This window comes from Xyrauchen texanus, chromosome 49, assembly GCF_025860055.1.
Source record: "Xyrauchen texanus isolate HMW12.3.18 chromosome 49, RBS_HiC_50CHRs, whole genome shotgun sequence".
Classification (NCBI taxonomy): Eukaryota; Metazoa; Chordata; class Actinopteri; order Cypriniformes; family Catostomidae; genus Xyrauchen; species Xyrauchen texanus.
Window position 1 is genome coordinate 23,892,227 of NC_068324.1, and position 18,013 is coordinate 23,910,239.

General features: G+C 38.3%; 1 protein-coding gene across 1 annotated transcript in view; it reads left to right on the forward strand.

Moving 5' to 3' along the window:
• The window catches only part of LOC127640701 (kinesin-like protein KIF21B), a 61,400-nt gene that overhangs the window by 4,783 nt on the left and 38,604 nt on the right, over positions 1 to 18,013 (forward strand). The window contains 1 exon segment of the mRNA XM_052123398.1: positions 16,694 to 16,916. Within this exon segment, the coding sequence (XP_051979358.1) occupies positions 16,694 to 16,916 (223 nt within the window).

The following is an 18,013-nucleotide window of genomic DNA, read 5'->3' on the forward strand; positions in this document are numbered from 1 at the left end:
TGGTATCACTTTAAAATAAGGTTACATTAGTTAACGTGAACTAACAATGAACAATACTTTTACAGCATTTATTAACCCTTGGGTACTGTTCATTACAGGCCGAAACCTTTACTGTCCCGGTTCAGTTTGACCCAGAGAGAGAAATCTTATATTTAATAGGTTTTTTGTTAAGAAAATGTATTTAAATAAATGAATTATATTAAACTTTTGCTTTTCATTTTGAATTTGATCATTTTTAGACTTAATTAGATATTGTTTTAAATATTTAATTATACATAAAAAAAACACACACATTTTATGTAAATTTCACTTCTGTAAATACATAAACCTCAGTAATCTGACAAACTAAGAAAATATGAGATTGTGTTAGGCTTTTGGATCATTTGTTGCCATCTGGTGAAAAAATAAAAGATTTATTTTTTAAAAACATATATCCTCCATGACATGAAATAACACTCAATGCCAGTAGGGGAGGCTATAGTTATCAATTATTTTAGATGGGCCTAGTCACTGTAACAAATGTTAAAACAAACTTAGTTATGAGCTGTATTACACAAGATATGAATTTGTCAAAGACTACTTAAAAAAACAAAACACATGATTTGATGTGTCAATAATGCTACATTATGCTTATTAATAGGGCTGTCAATCGATTAAAATTTTTAATCGAATGAATTACATGGTGTCCTGATTAATTAATCGCATATACAAATATTTGCTGAGAAATCCCCTCATATAACAATAATTCAATAGATAATGATGACATAATTATACATTATCAAAATTACAATATACATTATCATAATTAAAAATTTTATGTATATATATAATAAAAAAAAAACAAGATAATTAAAATGCATTACATTCTTGTGGCAGAAGAGTTAATCATTGATAAGACAATACAAAAAGTGGCTTTAGAATACAATGTATTGTTTACTACCATATTATTGATCATAAGTCAATCATTGGCATTCACAGCAATCCATTTCACAAGTGAATTTGTCATTCAGTTGGAGATTTATTATGAGGGCTTGTTTAAGGACCCGTCAATTTTAACAAGTGTCAGACATGCTTGTGTTGTGTTTCGGGTGTGTTGCGTCATAAACATACATTTTTAGATCACTGTATCAAATTAAATATAGTTTAATACTTAGAACACATCTTGAGATCCCTTAGTTTGCATTTGCGCTCCATCAAGTGGTTTTGAACGCAAGAACTTAACGCATGTTTGTGTTGTTCTGCCTACTGAAGTGTTTTCTTCACTGTATAAACTGTGCGTTGCTCATACAGCTGAAGTTTCACTTACTGCCCTCTGGAGTAAACAGGTGGTACTACAAGCTTGCATTTCTCAGGAAACTTCCTTATTACGGTTTGTGATCACATATGAGTATATAAAGCTTAGATAGCAGCATATACTGTTTCTAAAGCTGTTTCAGTAAGATGGGGTTATGCACCCCCACTGTTCACATGGACATCATGAGCAGAATGTAGCATGTTGACTTCACTTAACACTAAAGTGTGCATCACTATTATAGAAAAAAATTAAAACATGCAATTGCTAAAATATATTTTGTTTTTAAATTGGTGTTCCAAACACTTTCCCTGCCTGCCATTAGTTGATCTAACAGATACGGTAGTTCCTCCCCAAAATGACACAATTGGTTGAGTCAAGTTTTCTGTGTCCGGAAATGCTCTAACCTTGAAATGTAATGGTTTGATAATGCTGAATTGTACATCATTTGTCAGAAAGTAAGCCTTGAGACATATATCATATCCTGAACTCACCCTGTAGCTTACAGTACATTAATGAGAGTAATTACAGTTTACATTGAAATTCACTATTGTGTTCTGTGAAATTTTGAGTGTGCCGGTATGGAGCCATGGTCACTTTCTTTCAGTGTATTTACAATGAATAGGGAGTGGAGCTTTTAAGATTAAAACAAATGTCAAAGAATCATATAAGTGTCTTCTGAAGTCATCCCATAGCGCCTATAGGCTGCAGGAATTGTCTCTGGGATGGTCCAGGCTGCAGGAATTGTCTCTGGGATGGTCAAGGCTACAGGTATTGTCTCTGGGACGGTCGAGGATACTGGCATCTCTGCTGGGTCGTTAACCGTGGCAGGCGTGGGCGCTGGCTTGTTGGGCGTGGCAGTGGGCGCTGGCTTGTTGGGCGTGGCATTGGGCGCTGGCTTGTTGGGCTTGGCAGTTTGTGGCCGCTTGCACATTGGCCATGGCAGACATGGGCGCTGGCTCGTTGGCCGTGGCAGGTGTGGACGGAGGAGCCGTGGCAGGCATGGACGAAGGAGCCTTGGCAGGCATGGACGAAGGAGCCGTGGCAGGCATGGACGAAAGAGCTGTGGCAGGCATGGACGAAGGAGCAGTGGAAGGCTTGGTCCAAGGAGCAGTGGAAGGCTTGGTCCAAGGAGCAGTGGAAGGCTTGGTCCAAGGAGCAGTGGAAGGCTTGGTCCAAGGAGCAGTGGAAGGCTTGGTCCAAGGAGCAGTGGAAGGCTTGGTCCAAGGAGCAGTGGAAGGCTTGGGCCAAGGAGCCATGGAAGGCTTTGACCAAGGAGCCGTTGAAGGCTTGAAACCTTGTAAAAAAAAAAACAGGCCTCCTGACCCTGTTTCGGCCCTGTGGCCGCCTACCAGGACTCCTGATCCAGTCCCTACCCTGAGATCATCTCCTTGGTCTCCTGGCCATCTGTCTGATCTGCTCTGGTCTCCTGGCCATCCACCTGATCTGCTCCGGCCTCCTGGCCATCTGCCTGATCTGCTCTGGACTCCTTTGTCTCCTGACAGTCTGCCTGATCTGCTCTTGCCTCTTTGGTCTCTGGCTCCACCTTGGTCCTCACTCCCACTGGTTCCAGCTTGGTCCTCCGAGCCTGCAGTGTCGACCTGGTTTTTCATCCCTCCGGCTCCGCCTTGGTCTCGAGCCTCCCTGAATTTGCCTTGTTCCTCTGCTCCCCTTGTCCCTTTTGCCCCCTTGAACTGCCTGTTTCCCCCCTTCCTCCTACACCCCATAGACAATTTATTATTATTGTGGAGCATCTGGAATCTGCTCCTTAAAGGGGGGCTCTGTCACGTATTCCCTGTTTGAGACTAGACTTTTATGTTTAGTTTCATTTTATGATTGGTTTACAATGATTGTTTCCTTGTTTTCCCTTGTGTATTTAAGTCCTTGTTTTCCTTGGTTTCTTTGCCTTCTTCACATGTATTTTGCTATGCTCTTTGCTTTGTTCCCTGTATTTTGTTTCTTTATGTTCTTTTATCTTTGTTTTATGAAAAGCTGCATTTAGATCCTCCATCCTCGCCTGCCTCATTACATATTGGCCTTGAAAATTGTCCATCAAAACCATGTCACACCCTTGTGTTTTGAAGAGCATGGCTCTGGCTCTGTGACTTCCCTGACAACCAAAGCCATTCATGCATGCCCAATGTGAGGTGGATTTAAAAAGGAGACTACCAGACATATACGGTTGCCAGATTTCCATCCTCATGAAACTGTGAGAGAAAGTGAATTTTGATGGGAAATTTATGCGTTGAACCCGAAAACGCATCTCGAAACCAAACTGTCCACTCAACAACTGGACTAGAAACCCTAGTCATAAAACTGACTTACAAATAGTAAGTGAAAGCTCATTATATCCAAAAATAAATTATCTAGCAATCGATAACCTTCTAACTGAGTTCTGGGAACATGAACATTTAGACTCGAGTCTGTAACTGAACATGCGCCATTGGAACCCATTATAAGAAAACCATGTATGTCCACATCCGAAAACAAAAATGAATGTACAGTTGAAGTCAGAAGTTTACATACACTTTAGCCAAATACATATTAACCCAGTTTTTCACATTTTCATGACATTTAAACATAGAAAACATTCTCTGTCTTAGGTCAGTTAGGATCACTACTTTATTTTAAGAATGTGAAATGTCAGAATAATAGTCGAGAGAATGATTTATGTCAGCTTTTATTTCTTTCATCACATTCCGATTGGTTCAGAAGTTTACATACACTTTGTTAGTATTTGGTAGCATTACCTTTAAATTGTTTAACTTGGCCAAATGTTTTGGGTAGCCTTCCACAATCTTCTCACAATAAGTTGCTGGAATTTTGTCCCATTCCTCCAGACAGAACTGGTGTAACTGGAGTCAGATTTGTTGGCCTCATTGCTTGCACACGCTATTTCTGTTCTAACTACAAATGTTCTATTGTATTGAGGTCAGGGCTTTGTGATGGCCACACTTCGTTGTCCTTAAGTATACTTGGAGTCATTTTCCATTTGAACATGTTTTAACTTCATGGCTGATGTCTTGAGATGTTTGCTTCTATATATCCACACAGTTTTCCTTCCTCTTGATGCCATCTATTTTGTGAAGTGCACCAGTCCCTCCTACAGCAAAGCACCCCCACAGCATGATGCTGCCACCCAATACTTCATGGTTGGAATGGTATTCTTCACTCTTTTTCCAAAAACATAACGATGGTCATTATAGCCAAAAACCTTTGTTCATCAAACCAGAGGACATTTCCCCAAAAAGTAATATCTTTGTCCCCATGTGCACTTGCAAACTGTAGTCTGTCTTTTTATGGTGGTTTTAGAGCATTGGCTTCTTCCTCGCTGAGCAGCCTTTCAGGTTCATGTCGATATAGGACTCGATTTACTGTGGATATAGATACTTGTCTACCTGTTTCCTCCAGCATCTTCACAAGGTCCTTTGCTGTTGTTCTGGGATTGATTTGCACTGTTTGCACCAAACTACGTTCATCTGTAGGAGACAGAATGCATCTCCTTCATAAGCGGTTCGATGGCTACGTGGACCCATGGTGTTTATAGTTGCACACTATTGGTGTCTGCAGGCATTTGGAAATTGCTCGCAAGGATGAACCAGACCTGTGGAGGGCCACTATTTATTTTTCGGAGGTCTTTGCTGGTTTCTTTTGATTTTCCCATGATGTCAATCATTGAGGCACTGAGTTTGAAGGTAGGCCGTAAAATACATAGATGCTTTTCATCAGACAGCCATTCATTCATTCTTTCTTTCTGTAATAGTAAAGTCATCACAACAATGGAATATTAGAAATGGAAATATGGGAATTCTATTGTGACTCCAAAATAAATCAAAACTATGTTATAATTTAGCATCTTCAAAGTGGCCACACTTTGCCTAGATTTAGCAGAAATGTACTCTTGTACTCTTTCTCAAGCAACTTCTTGAGGTATTACTCTAGGAGTCTTTTTAAACAGTATTGAAGGAGTTCCCATCTATATGTTGGGCACTTAGTGGCTGATTTTCTTAATTATTCGGTCCAAGTCATCCATTTAAAAAAGGTTTTTTTTATTTTTTATAAAATTGTAGTTTTGTAATTAAATAAATTAATATGTTGGCACAATTATATTTTTGTCTACAAAACTAATTACAAACATTTAAGCGTACGCCTTCAGATCAAAAGATTTTTAAGATCATGAGAAACATTTCGGGCAAGTGACCCCAAACCTTTGAATGGTAGTGTACATCCTGTGAAAACACTTCCTGCATCCTGAGAGAAATTCAGTTTCGTTGAGCAAATAAAATGTAGTTGGATTAGGTCAAATGTATGTACTATAGTAGTTTTAACTCCGCTTGAGTGTGGAACAATTACATTTTTTAAAAATGGTCCTTTTATGTTCCACAGAACAAAACTATTCCTTAAAGAACAAGAAACCGTCCCTCTTGCTGTAATGATGGTGTTTGTGCTGTTAGTTTTACCCATCGTACTTGTTACCCTCCGTCCAAATGTCATCTCTTTCCCTGTGTTTTCATTTGAAACATTTGAAAAACTGCCAAGAGAAAGAAGAACAGGGCGATTATTTCGATTATTTATTTCGATGGTTTATTCTGCTCTTTTCTATACCGTGCATCTGAGTCCAGTGGGTATCATGTTTACTCCCATTACATCTCATTTTGTATTTAGTGTGGGCTCTCCTTCGAATGGACCCCTGGAGGCCGGTGGGACTGAATTAAACCGCCACTTCTGTCTCTTGGCTCTCACACAGGCTGTGAATGTGGTCTCACATACTCGTGCTGTGAAAAGCCATCACGCCTCTCTGCATTGAATCAATACCTGTGTGTCATGTCACACAAATAATCGGTCTCTCACAGTCTATCTGCAAAGCTACTTTCCAAAACTCAATGTCCCCATCTTACTCCGGACAATGCTAACTAGTTGTGCAAACCTGTAGAATTCAACCTAAACCTACATTTACATGAAAGAACCAAATTTGTGAAATGGACCCTTTTCTGCATTAGAGATCGTTTGTTTGTATGGGAGTATAATGCGTTGAATAGTGCATAATTTCACTGCAGTCTGCTGTTTTGTATGCTGTCTGTCTGTTCTGTCAGTGCCAAAAACAGACGACGAGAGCTTTAACATGTTCTGTACCCATCTGTACTCTTTTTCTCCCAGTTTGGCATGCCCAGTTCTCAATCCGGGTGGCAGAGGACGAATCCCAGTTGCATCCGTATCTGAGACCGCCAACCCACGCATCTTATCATGTGGCTTGTTTAGCACATTGGAGACATAGAGTGTGTGGAGGCTTCACGCCAACTCACCATGCGCCCCACCGAGAATGAACCACATTATAGTGACCATGAGGAGGTTACCCCATGTGACTCTACTCTCCCTAGCAACCGGGCCAATTTGATTGCTTAGGAGACCTGGCTGGAGTCACTCAGCATGCCCTGGGATAGCAAACTTCAGGGGTGGTAGCCAGCGTCTTTACCACTGAGGAATTTTTTATTTTTTTGAAGAACTTATTGGCTGGAAGAGACTAGTTTTGCATTTACTAAAAGCAAAAAAACTCATAAGTCCAAGTTGCTTTTAGACACAATCATATGAATCGTCTGAGAATTACGGTGCTGCTTGAAAATTGTTGTAGATCTAGTAGATGAAATATTGAAAATGCACCTTAGATGAACAACAGTCATTGTATTAAATGTGGTTGTTTTAAAATTTATTTATTATTTGGCACAAAATATTGTTTAATTTTGTAAAACATTCGGCTGAATATAAAAAACAAAATAAAAAAAACAACTATAAATATTTCATTTGCAAGGTAAATTCTAGAGGTCAACAGATTGTAGATTTTGCCGATTCAGATAACCAAGGTGTTGGGAAAGCTGATAACTGATTGGCTGATTAGTTGGAAAAAAAAAATCTTAATCATTCCTTGTTATGACAGGCACAGACAAAGAGTCCAAAATTAATAAAATCCCAGATGCAGTTTATTGTTCAAAAATCCCCAAAACAGCCAGAAAATAAAGAAGATTTGGTGTGTAACGTGGAACTTTTAAGTATAAACAAGCCCGAAACACACCGGGGACTCTTATTTTGAAATGATGAAAAAATTAGCGACCACAGTTGCCCATAGATTGTTGCTGATAACGATAGTACCAAAAAGCAACTATCAACACCAGTTAATCTGTAAACCCTATATATCGTTCTATCAAGTAAATTCCAAGTATGTATACATTTATGCAAAAAGCTTTATTGAAGATATTATGACAATTATTTCTAGGTGACAATTCAGCACTTGACATGCGGCCAGCAAAACACATGAGGCAAATAAAGAACATTCTTGTGCGTTCATGTTAAGTTTGGGAAAACACACATAAAAAAGAAACTAACATTCGTAACTTTGCACATTGAGAATGCTCTTAAGAGCGCTGATTGAAGGACAATTGTGGAATATATGGATCAGCATATAGTTTCACAATATACAGTGCCAGAAATATGTGACAACCCTATTTTTTTATTTATGTTTTCAGAACTGAATGGGAGATTCTTTCTTAAGGGCTGGTAACACTAGATTTTGTGAAATTATTTCAGGATATAATGTTGCACTCCAGGGCTTCTGTTTTGAATAAATAATAAGTGATTAATACTAATACATTTAGAATGTTAAAATATATTTCTATTATATAATTATTTGTAACACTGCAAACCTTACAGCTTCTTTTCTAAGTTGAAATGTACATTCTTTTCAACTATAATGCATCAATTTGAAACCACCAAAATGAGAGTCGATCTACAACATCTTTTCGACATTCACAGGTCAAGCTGGGGCTTGGAAATATGACAGTAAATATGGCAACAATAAAGTGTCAGTCGGCTAGTGTGTATAGCGATATGTAATTATCCAGATGTGTGGCATGTGCATATCTGTCATTGGGCAGGGCTTCACAGGAGAACTGAAGAAACATGGACAGGGTTTTTCCGTCATGGGACATTTCAATGACATTCATCTTATGTTCTGCACTTCATAAGCATAACATTTGCTTCTCATCTGACATGAGCACAGGGGACTTGCCCCTTGCATTTTGGAGACCCTATGCAGATTTTCAAAATGGGGGCCCCCTACCAACTGGTACAGCTAACCAAACACACTCAAGATTGATAACTAAGCAGGTTTAAAGGGATAGTTCACCCAAAAAGGAAAATTCTCTCATCATTTACTCACCCTCATGCTATCCCATCAGTTACATCAGAGTTGGCTTGCTCCCTCAGTCAAAATTGAGGGGTTGAGGGTCTGTCAACAGAAACTTCCCTCACTCACTTAACAAAGTGGAACAGACTTCAAAAATGGTGGCAAGGATTCCCCCGAGGGGAAGTGTTTAGGGGAGTTAGTGAGTGGATGTTTAAAGTGAAGTGGAACACAGCCGGGATATGTTCTTGTCAGCTGGATGAAGCACAAAAGAATGCATGAATCTCAAGTCAAAAGCATTCGTCTGACTGTAAAAATGCAAGAACTCGCTCTGAGAACACAACAGATTGACAAACTCAATGGCAAAATGGATTGCTGTCAACTCTAGGCTTATGCTCAATGATATGGGAATAAAACAAACAATATATTGACCTCTAAACCACCTTTTTATTGTCTAATCCATGCCACAATAATGCAATATATTTGAATATGAATACCTGAATTATTATATTTATTATTGGCCTTTTATTCTATTCTTATTATATTATTGGAATTATGATTATATGTTTATATTGAATGCCTTTATTTAGGAGCCTTTCTCTGGAAATAATTGCATATGCAAATAATTGTGATTACAATTTTAAATCGAATGACATCCCTAGTTTTAACCGATCATCAATGCCGAGTTCTCCTAGGTTAAGAATTGCAGGGATGTGTGTGAACAGGCGAAATACCACCAAACAAACACCTAAGCAAGATAAAAACATCAGTACATTTAGTCATTTTTTGAAGCAAATTTAAAAAATCCTGTTTGTCTGGTATAAATTAGCCTTCAAAGTTCACCAAAAGATGAAACGTGTATGCATGTGCTTGCATATTTATGAATAAAGTTGAATTGAACACAAAATCTAGTGTGATTCCACCTTTATATATTATTATAGAGTACAGTTTTGCCAATAGCAACTCGGGGCATTTTAAAGTCTGTGCCATGCACAGAGACTGTTAACAGAGCTGACCTTGTCTGTCTGTAAACTGATCAGTGAATTATTGATCTTGCTGATTATGAACATGGAAGCTATAAAGACGAGATGATTTCCTTACAATCTGTCTAAATTAGACTGTGTAGTGTAAACTCACATGAGCGCATGTGAATGAAGGATTTAGGTTAAACAGAGTAGATCTAGTAGTGGCCTAGATTTTCACACAGGAGAGAGAGCGAGAGAGAGAGAGCAGAGAGAGAGAGAGAGAGAGAGAGAGAGACCTGTTATACAGTGATCCCTGCATAATGCAACATTCTCCAAACCTTTAATCAGATCCATCTAAATCCTTTTTTCACTGATTTGCAGCTCTATGTTTAAAGCCATAATCTGAATAATTGCAGAAATGAAGAATTGAACAGTCAGCAGATTACAGTTAATGTGCAGATTACAGTTACGGTGAATGTGTTGGTACAGAAGATGAGCTGGAGGGAGTGGATTCTGTCTGGACATCACACTGTAATGATTTATTCAGACTGGATGAAGCTGCCTCAGGGACATGAACATGACGGGTACAGACTCGCCTTATTTCAGAAGGAAACTCTAGCTTTGATGAATTTGAGAATTCATATCTTAAACATTAGTCTGTAAATTGATGTAAATGTCTATATGATACTATTAATTTGATGCGGACACTCTTTGATTTATTGGTGACGTTGGAGATAATGGGGAGCTCATTTGGTTTTAGAAGACACACATGTACTTGGTGCCATCAAACTATCAGTTAACCTTTAACCTCTGACCCATCAAGGGACCAGAATACGATTTGTCACCGTGAGCACTCATTTATACAGAGAGATTTTTGATTTCTTCCTGGTTTCCACTGGACAGAACCCATATTTCTGAGTGAACATAAATTTCCACTCGACCAGAACCTGTGTCTGAGTGAATGTGATTACTAACTGGTTTCCATTGGTTTGCCAAATTAAATGCGAGTTGACTCTCTGAGGAAGGCTTTTGGCTGAAACGTATGTTTTTAAATCCGCTGCTACAAAGAAATAATGTCACTCTAGAAAAGAGACATTTTCAGAGTCCAGACCTTCTTTTAGTCTTTTTGTTCAACAAAATTGTCCATCTTTGAACGCTCGGTGTGACATATTCACAGAGAGTCTTAACATTGAAGCTTAGCCTGAAGTATTGTAAATGTCAGTCATTTTGCATTGCAGTTGTTCAGTGAGTCTGGTTCATCTCCTTTAAAGCAATATGATCGCTTTGAGTGAGAAACAGATCTTTACAACCTGGCTTTACACCATTGGTTGAGACAATGTTTCTGTTTTGGGGTTTTCAGGATGCTCAAACATACAGAGGAATGTTTTGAAAGTGCAACAATGTTTGTGATTTTTGGGGGAATCAAACTACAAATAACTTATAGTTATTTCTACATATGAAGTTGTACCTGTTGGAAAATCCTGCTCATGCTGATGGCTGTGTTTTGGAACATAGTAGCTGGTCCTTTGCTGGTCAACCAGCTACCATGTTCCAAAAACCAGTTTGACCATCTTGAGCTGGTATGAAAGCTGATAGCTTGGACCAGCTAATGACCAGCTTGATCCAGCTTAAAAACAGCTACCATATTCCAAAACACAGCTACCAGCTTAAGCTTGCTTTTCCAGCAGGGATAGAAAAGGGTATGGTAATAAAACTTACGCTCTTTAGACTGGATCTAACCAGACCCCTGTGTTTGGCTCTCTGCTCATCTGTCCATCACGCTCCCACCCATCTCTCTCTCTCTCTGTTTAGTACAGTGCAGATCCAGTGTCAAACACACACAATAGTGTCTCTGTGCTGCTGTAAGTGAATTGTGCTCTGAACAAAAGCATCTCTCAGAGCTCAGCCTCTGCTGTCAGGTGCACCACTGAAAGTCTTACTCCGCTCACATCAGTGACTCTTATTAGTAGTGTTTGCTAAGCAAGCATCACTGTCTGTTACTTTTTCTAATACTTGGGGTTAGTGATTTCAACAAAGGGTTAAATTTCCTCTCCACACAATCTAATCTCGAAAGCAGGTCCGTTCTCTGCACAAAGTCCAAACTCAGTTCCTGCATTTGCAATTCATGCCCAAACTCTGAAAATATAGTAAATATCAAATTGAAGATCCGAGTTGGAGCTGTCTTCTGAAACAAAAGATTCTTTGATTTGTGTTAAAATATTTATATTGTATTTATGATCTAATTTGTGTTGATATTTTTCCACCTGTTGTCATATAGTGATTTTTATGTCAAAGGAAAAGGGACTGGTGAAATAAGTTGGAGAGGATAAAATGTTTGAATCTGGGAAATTATTATTTATTTTTTTACTATTTTGTTAATTTATTATATATCATTTTTTAAATATTTTAATTATATATATATATATTTTGTGTTTTCAATAAATGAATTTAATTGTTAAAAATGTAAATCGACTGGTTGCAGTGGTCCTACAATCACTGTTAATACTAGAAATGATTTGTGTGTCAGTAGATGAAAATTATTAATAATACTTACACTCTACAATTTAATGGAGCATTCATCCAAATTCTGACGAGAATAATATTTTCTAAGCATATAAAAGGAGCATGTCCTTATTTCTATTAATCTAATTAATTGCATACAGTCCATTTACACCGCTAACTTCTTATGAATGTGCTGTCTTTGTTTATATCACTGCTGCTTGATAGGGAACTGACCATGTAACAGGACGCAGAGAGTGCAATAACCTGAGAGGAAACTCAGAATGAAATTGCATCCCGTTTGTGCTTTGCACACACAATTTCACCAAACCCACTTGCACCTAGACTTAGTGCATGCCTGCATGAAAATACCAAAACTTCATGGCCATGTCCATTGACTTTGCGCTTATGACTTTTGGCATAGCACCGTGCCTAGTGCTAGCGTTCTGAGTATTCAACTTTGATTTAACTTTAGAAAACTTTTCTAAACACCATTAAATGCTGTTAATTAATGTATTGATGCATGTAAATGCTGTTGGGTAAAATGAACTATAGATATATGTGTAGAAAATAACCAATTTAAGTTGCTTGCGTCTGCTTGTATTTGACTTGTTCACAACATTCCTATTTTTACATGGTGTAATAAAGTGTGTTTTCACTAAATAATATTTTTGGAGTCTGTAGATATCTGATTTAGGCCTGAAAGAGACACTGCGCAATAGGGCTGGGCGATATGTAAAAAATAGTTTAGCGATAATTGCCTTAAGAAATATCATGATATCTGGTTACATCATCAACCCCCCTGCCGAGGGTCAGTGAATGTTTTTGCTTTATCGATTTTGGTTTAAAAATTTTATTAATTTATTGAAACATGAAAAACATAAACAAAAGACATTTCTAAATTCAAATTGCACTTTAAAATAAATGACAAAAAAAGCAATAAAATAACGAAGTGATAAACAGTTTTTATTTTACCAACTTATTAAACATTTACAGTCTTCAACGGCTCCGTTTACCATCATGCAAACATCCGTCAACACTACAGATGAAAAATGACTAAAAGCCTACAGATTAAGAACTAAAGACAATTATAAATTGAAAGGAGACCTATTAAGCCCCTTTTTACAAGATGTAATATAAGTCTCAGGTGTCCCCAGAATGTGTCTGTGAAGTTTCAGCTCAAGATACTCCACATATAATTTATTATATCATGTTATAAATGTCTCTTTTTGGGTGGAATCAAAAACACGCTGATTTTGTGTGTGTCTCTTTAAATGCAAATGAGCTGCTGCTCCCCGCCCCCTTTCAAGAAGAGGGCTGTGCCTTTACAGCTCGTACTTTGGAAACTACAGCAACAACAAATCAGAATCAATATGACTGACAGCGTAAATACTGGAGTTCAGCCATATATGTATGAATATATATGTATGAATATATATGTATGAATATATATGTATATCTGGTCTCCGTGAACACAATCAGAGACAATGCTAACTTTAGCTGGAACACGAACAGTTGGTACTAATCCATGCTTGAGAATCAATTTGTTTGAAAATCCTGCTTTATATTGACACTCATTCACATATCAGTCCGATAGTGACTAATTTACACAAACAAACACACATTTATGTTTTGTTGCACATTTCCTTCAAAAACAAAGTGGTTCTGATGCCGGGAGTACATGAAGACTCTTATGTTCACTTTTACAGCCAACAACAGAACACTTATGACGCTTTACGAAGCTGAGACATTATTCTTCTCACTGTATCTGCGCCGGCTCGGAAAAAAAGCAGACTGTGTGTAGATCATTCAGGGGAGGATTTATGATAATAGGGTGGAGTGCGTCACCAGTCGGGGTCGAGGCCTGCTCTAACGTGACGTCACATTAGAGCAGAAACAAAAACCATTCACATTAGGGTGATTGTGTACACACACTGCTGACTCACATTTATGTACAAACACCATGTAAAAGTGAATTTTGCATAATAGGTCCGCTTTAAAAACAACAATAATAATCTAAATAAATAAGCCTAATAAATTCACTTGCGCTCCCAAACTAATGATAAATGTGTTCTTATCGAATGTGTGTGTATTGTGTTTGTCAGTAAAGTTAATGCTGCCTAAAGAAAAGAAAATAGAACTCAATTTTAGGTTCAAGATGAACAAGTCTTGAATTATTTTATGATTTAATCACTGATCAACCAAATTGGCCCGGGTGCTAGGGAGGGTAGAGTCACATGGGATAACCTCCTTGTGGTCACTATAATGTGGTTCTCGCTCTCAGTGGGGCGTGTGGTGTGTGGATGCTGTAGAGAATAGCATGAAGCCTCCACATGCACTATGTCTCCATGAGAACGCACTCAACAAGTCACGTGATAAGATGTGTGGATTGACGGTCTCAGACGTGGAGACAACTGAGATTCGTCCTCCGCCACCCAGATTGAGGTGAGTCACTACACCACCACGAGGACTTGGAGCACATTGGGAATTGAGCATTCCAAATTGGGGAGAAAAGCACATGACATGTAAGAAGATACATTTTAACGTTTGCATTAGATACAGCAGTGGTGGCCAACTATTTTGGTAAAGGGGCCACATCGGGCTTTAAGTAGTGCATGGGGGGCCACATTATATTCTGTTTGAGACACAATGTTCTGCATTGATTTGGTTTTTGTATCTTTTAAGCTCAGAAATAGTTGTGTACTCAATTTTCTGAAGTGTATCTGTGACTAATGGGACAATTCTGCAATTGCCTAAAGTATTGTATTGCTCTACAAAGGTAGATACTTTTCTATCAGGTATTTACAAACAGAATAAAGGCTTATTTTAAATTATTTATTTTACCATTTCTACTTCCCTGTTAATTTATTATTCAATTTAACACTCTACATCAGGGGTCTGTTTGAATTAAAAACAGAAATTATAGAACTTTTAATGTTTGTCGCAAAGCAGGCGAGTTTACTTATTTTATTCTCATAACCAGTGCTTGAAGTGGGGCGTTACGCAGTACCTGCACTTCTCTAATTTTGTCTAGAGAGTACTGGCAGTTTTTCTTGCGTCCCACCACTTCTCAGAGTCTCCGGTACGATGTAATGTCTTTTCTTTGATGTAGGTCAGTGATGCGATGAGGCCAGTAAATCACTTTTATCCAAACTTCCGAATGATTTTGATGAAATCGTGGTGGTAAACATCCTCTCATACTTGCACTCTCTGCACAAAACTCAGCGGTGAGTTTAACAACACTCGACACGTGCAACAACATCGGCGGCCGTCAACCGATCCGTGGTCTAGTTCTGAAGGAGCGTGCATTGTCTGGACAGTTCATTTACACTCTTTGCCAAAAAATTAACCAGCAAATTTTAGGTGAGCGCATTTTATCAAGTCTTATTCATTCAAATGTATTTATACAAATTGTTTAGGTGCTAGGTGCAGTCAAAACTACAGACATAAAAAAAATGTCAAATCTCTTACAGAAGTGATGTCAGCTCATATGCACAACTGTTTTTTCACAAAAGATAAATTGGTGATGATAACCAAAGCTTCAATTAAAATACAAAGGAAAATAAGCATTTTATTCTCGTAAAAAGATTGTGAAGTGTCACTGAACTTCCCAATGCATATTTCCTGACAATGTTTAGTTGTGTACAGATGTCAGCATTCACAAACACAAGCAGCCTCAAGAATGGACACAGGGTGGCCATATAACACTTTTCCTTGAGCAGAATATTGCACTACAGATCGCTAAATTTGTCACAATAAACCATGCGGAGGGCCACATCCAGCCCTCGGCCATAAAGTGCCCAGGTCTGATAACCAGCTACTTTTACAAGCTTGTTCGAGTGTGATTAAATTGCAAGGTAGCTCAACTGATAGAGCATTGCACTTGCAATGCAAAGGAATGGGGTACGAGTCCCGAAGAGCATGCAAGGCAACATGTGAGCTGAAAGTGTCATTTAAGCAACACAAAATGATATGGTTGCATTAGCAATTGTGTTTTCCATCTCACATTTGCTTTTATGACATATTAGGTTTAGGGTTTAGTGTAGGGAGGGAGGTCGATAGAGCGATTTAAGACTCGATAGAGCACTACCCTTAAAAACCTCAACTGTTTGGGAGACTATTTAACTCCCTTTTAGCGCCACACAGTGGACATTTGACCACAAACTGCCATGATACTTGTAATGAACCAAGTAATATTATTTAGCAAAAATGTCACCACAGTCCTGCCATTTTTAGATCAGGCTAAACGCATTGCAAGTGTGCGGTCCCATGACAACAGTTTAATTAACATGAACATGCTTAGCACGATTCTCTTCAAATTGTCGCCATGATTTTGAGCTGAAAGAGGAAGCTGACCATAGAAGAAGAAATGTTGTGCTGATGTCCACTATAGCGCCCCTTGTGGTACCACCATGTATGCAACGTTTAATGAATTGCGTTCTGACACATTTCTGAACACAACTGCATGAAATTGAATTTCTGTTGCTAGAAGTATGTGAGCTAATATGTTTCAGATCCTTTTCTCTGTATCTTTTGCTGCATTTGAGGAAATTCCTTTTGTTAGGACAAATGAACATGTTTCATCCTGAATGTAATATTTCTTGCTGGACAATTTCCGTTGTACAGTTCAACACCCAGTAATTACACAATCATTTTAGATGAGTAATTTACACTTCATCAAGACATCGGTAGATTCACATTGATATTCATATCTGTGTGATAACGTTAATTCATTTTCTACTCTATGAAATATCTCTCTTTCAGGATTCGTCCTCAGCTAGCAAAGGAGAAGATTGAAGGATGTCACATCTGTACGTTTGTGACGCCGGGCGAGCCGCAGGTGGTTTTGGGAAAGGATAAAGCCTTCACGTATGATTATGTGTTTGACATGGACTCAATGCAGGACAGTATCTACACCAACTGCACTGAGAAACTCATTGAAGGGTGTTTTGATGGTTACAATGCCACGATCTTCGCATACGGACAGGTGTGTGTTTGTTAGCCGTGTTCATTTTCACCGAGTCTTAGATAATATGCATGTGTTTGTTTTAAACTATGTATTTTTCATGTTCTGTGGCTAGCTTTCACTGTGACCTGCATTTCAATGCCGACTTACCCCCCAACACCAGCACGCAATGCAGATATATATGTCTGTCTCTCTCTGTCACTGTGTTAATCCTGACATATATCAACATTCTCACTCATCCAACAGACAGATGGTTCAAATTCCACTACACTAAATGCACATGCAGCACACTTTGCAATGCACTATATAAATAAAGATCTGTTTTGGTAAAAAAAATAAGAGTTAGACAATAACTTGTTTTATTAAGAGGGAAAATTTGCCCCCTAAAATGTAATTTCAGGGGCATTTTATAACAGATAAAACACAATCTGTTAAACCTTTTAGCCATGACAACTCCCGGAATATGTTTTGAAGTATTATAATTGATATGGCAAGTTTGTAGGTCTGGTCTCGGCAGACTAGGTCTGCTTATGCTGCTGCAGATTAATTATGTTGATTTGTTATGGCTAAACACACAAACATGACATATTAAACATGAAAGACATGCTGCTGCTGCACAATTAGACATGCAAACAATCCCCTTGAAGCAAATTTAGACAATTGTTGCCTGGAGAGGAGGAGGGTTTAACTTTACAAGAGTTTTGTCTCTGAAACCCGCCTCCTCCCCAGCATCACCTGTCTAGATCTTGCAGTGAAACAGGCTTACATGTAACCAGGCAACTTAAACGGTTGACAAAGAGAGACTACGCAAGTTGATTGCATGACTGATTGCATGTCAAAGGACCTGTCAGCTTGCACCATGTGGAGTTGACTGAACTTAAAACCAGTTATCTCCAATACTTCAATTAAATCTATCATTTGACATTTTTTGTTGGTGTGAGAATCTGCGTTGTTTTTGCTGTAACCAGAAATATCTAAATCAATATGCAGCGAAAGTCGAAAGATGACGACTACAAATAGACAAAAGCAACAATGTGTGTACTTTGTTCTTCTCTGTTGTGAATAGCGCTGCACTTCTGTATGTAGTAAAAACAATGCAAGTTCTCGAGTGAACAAGT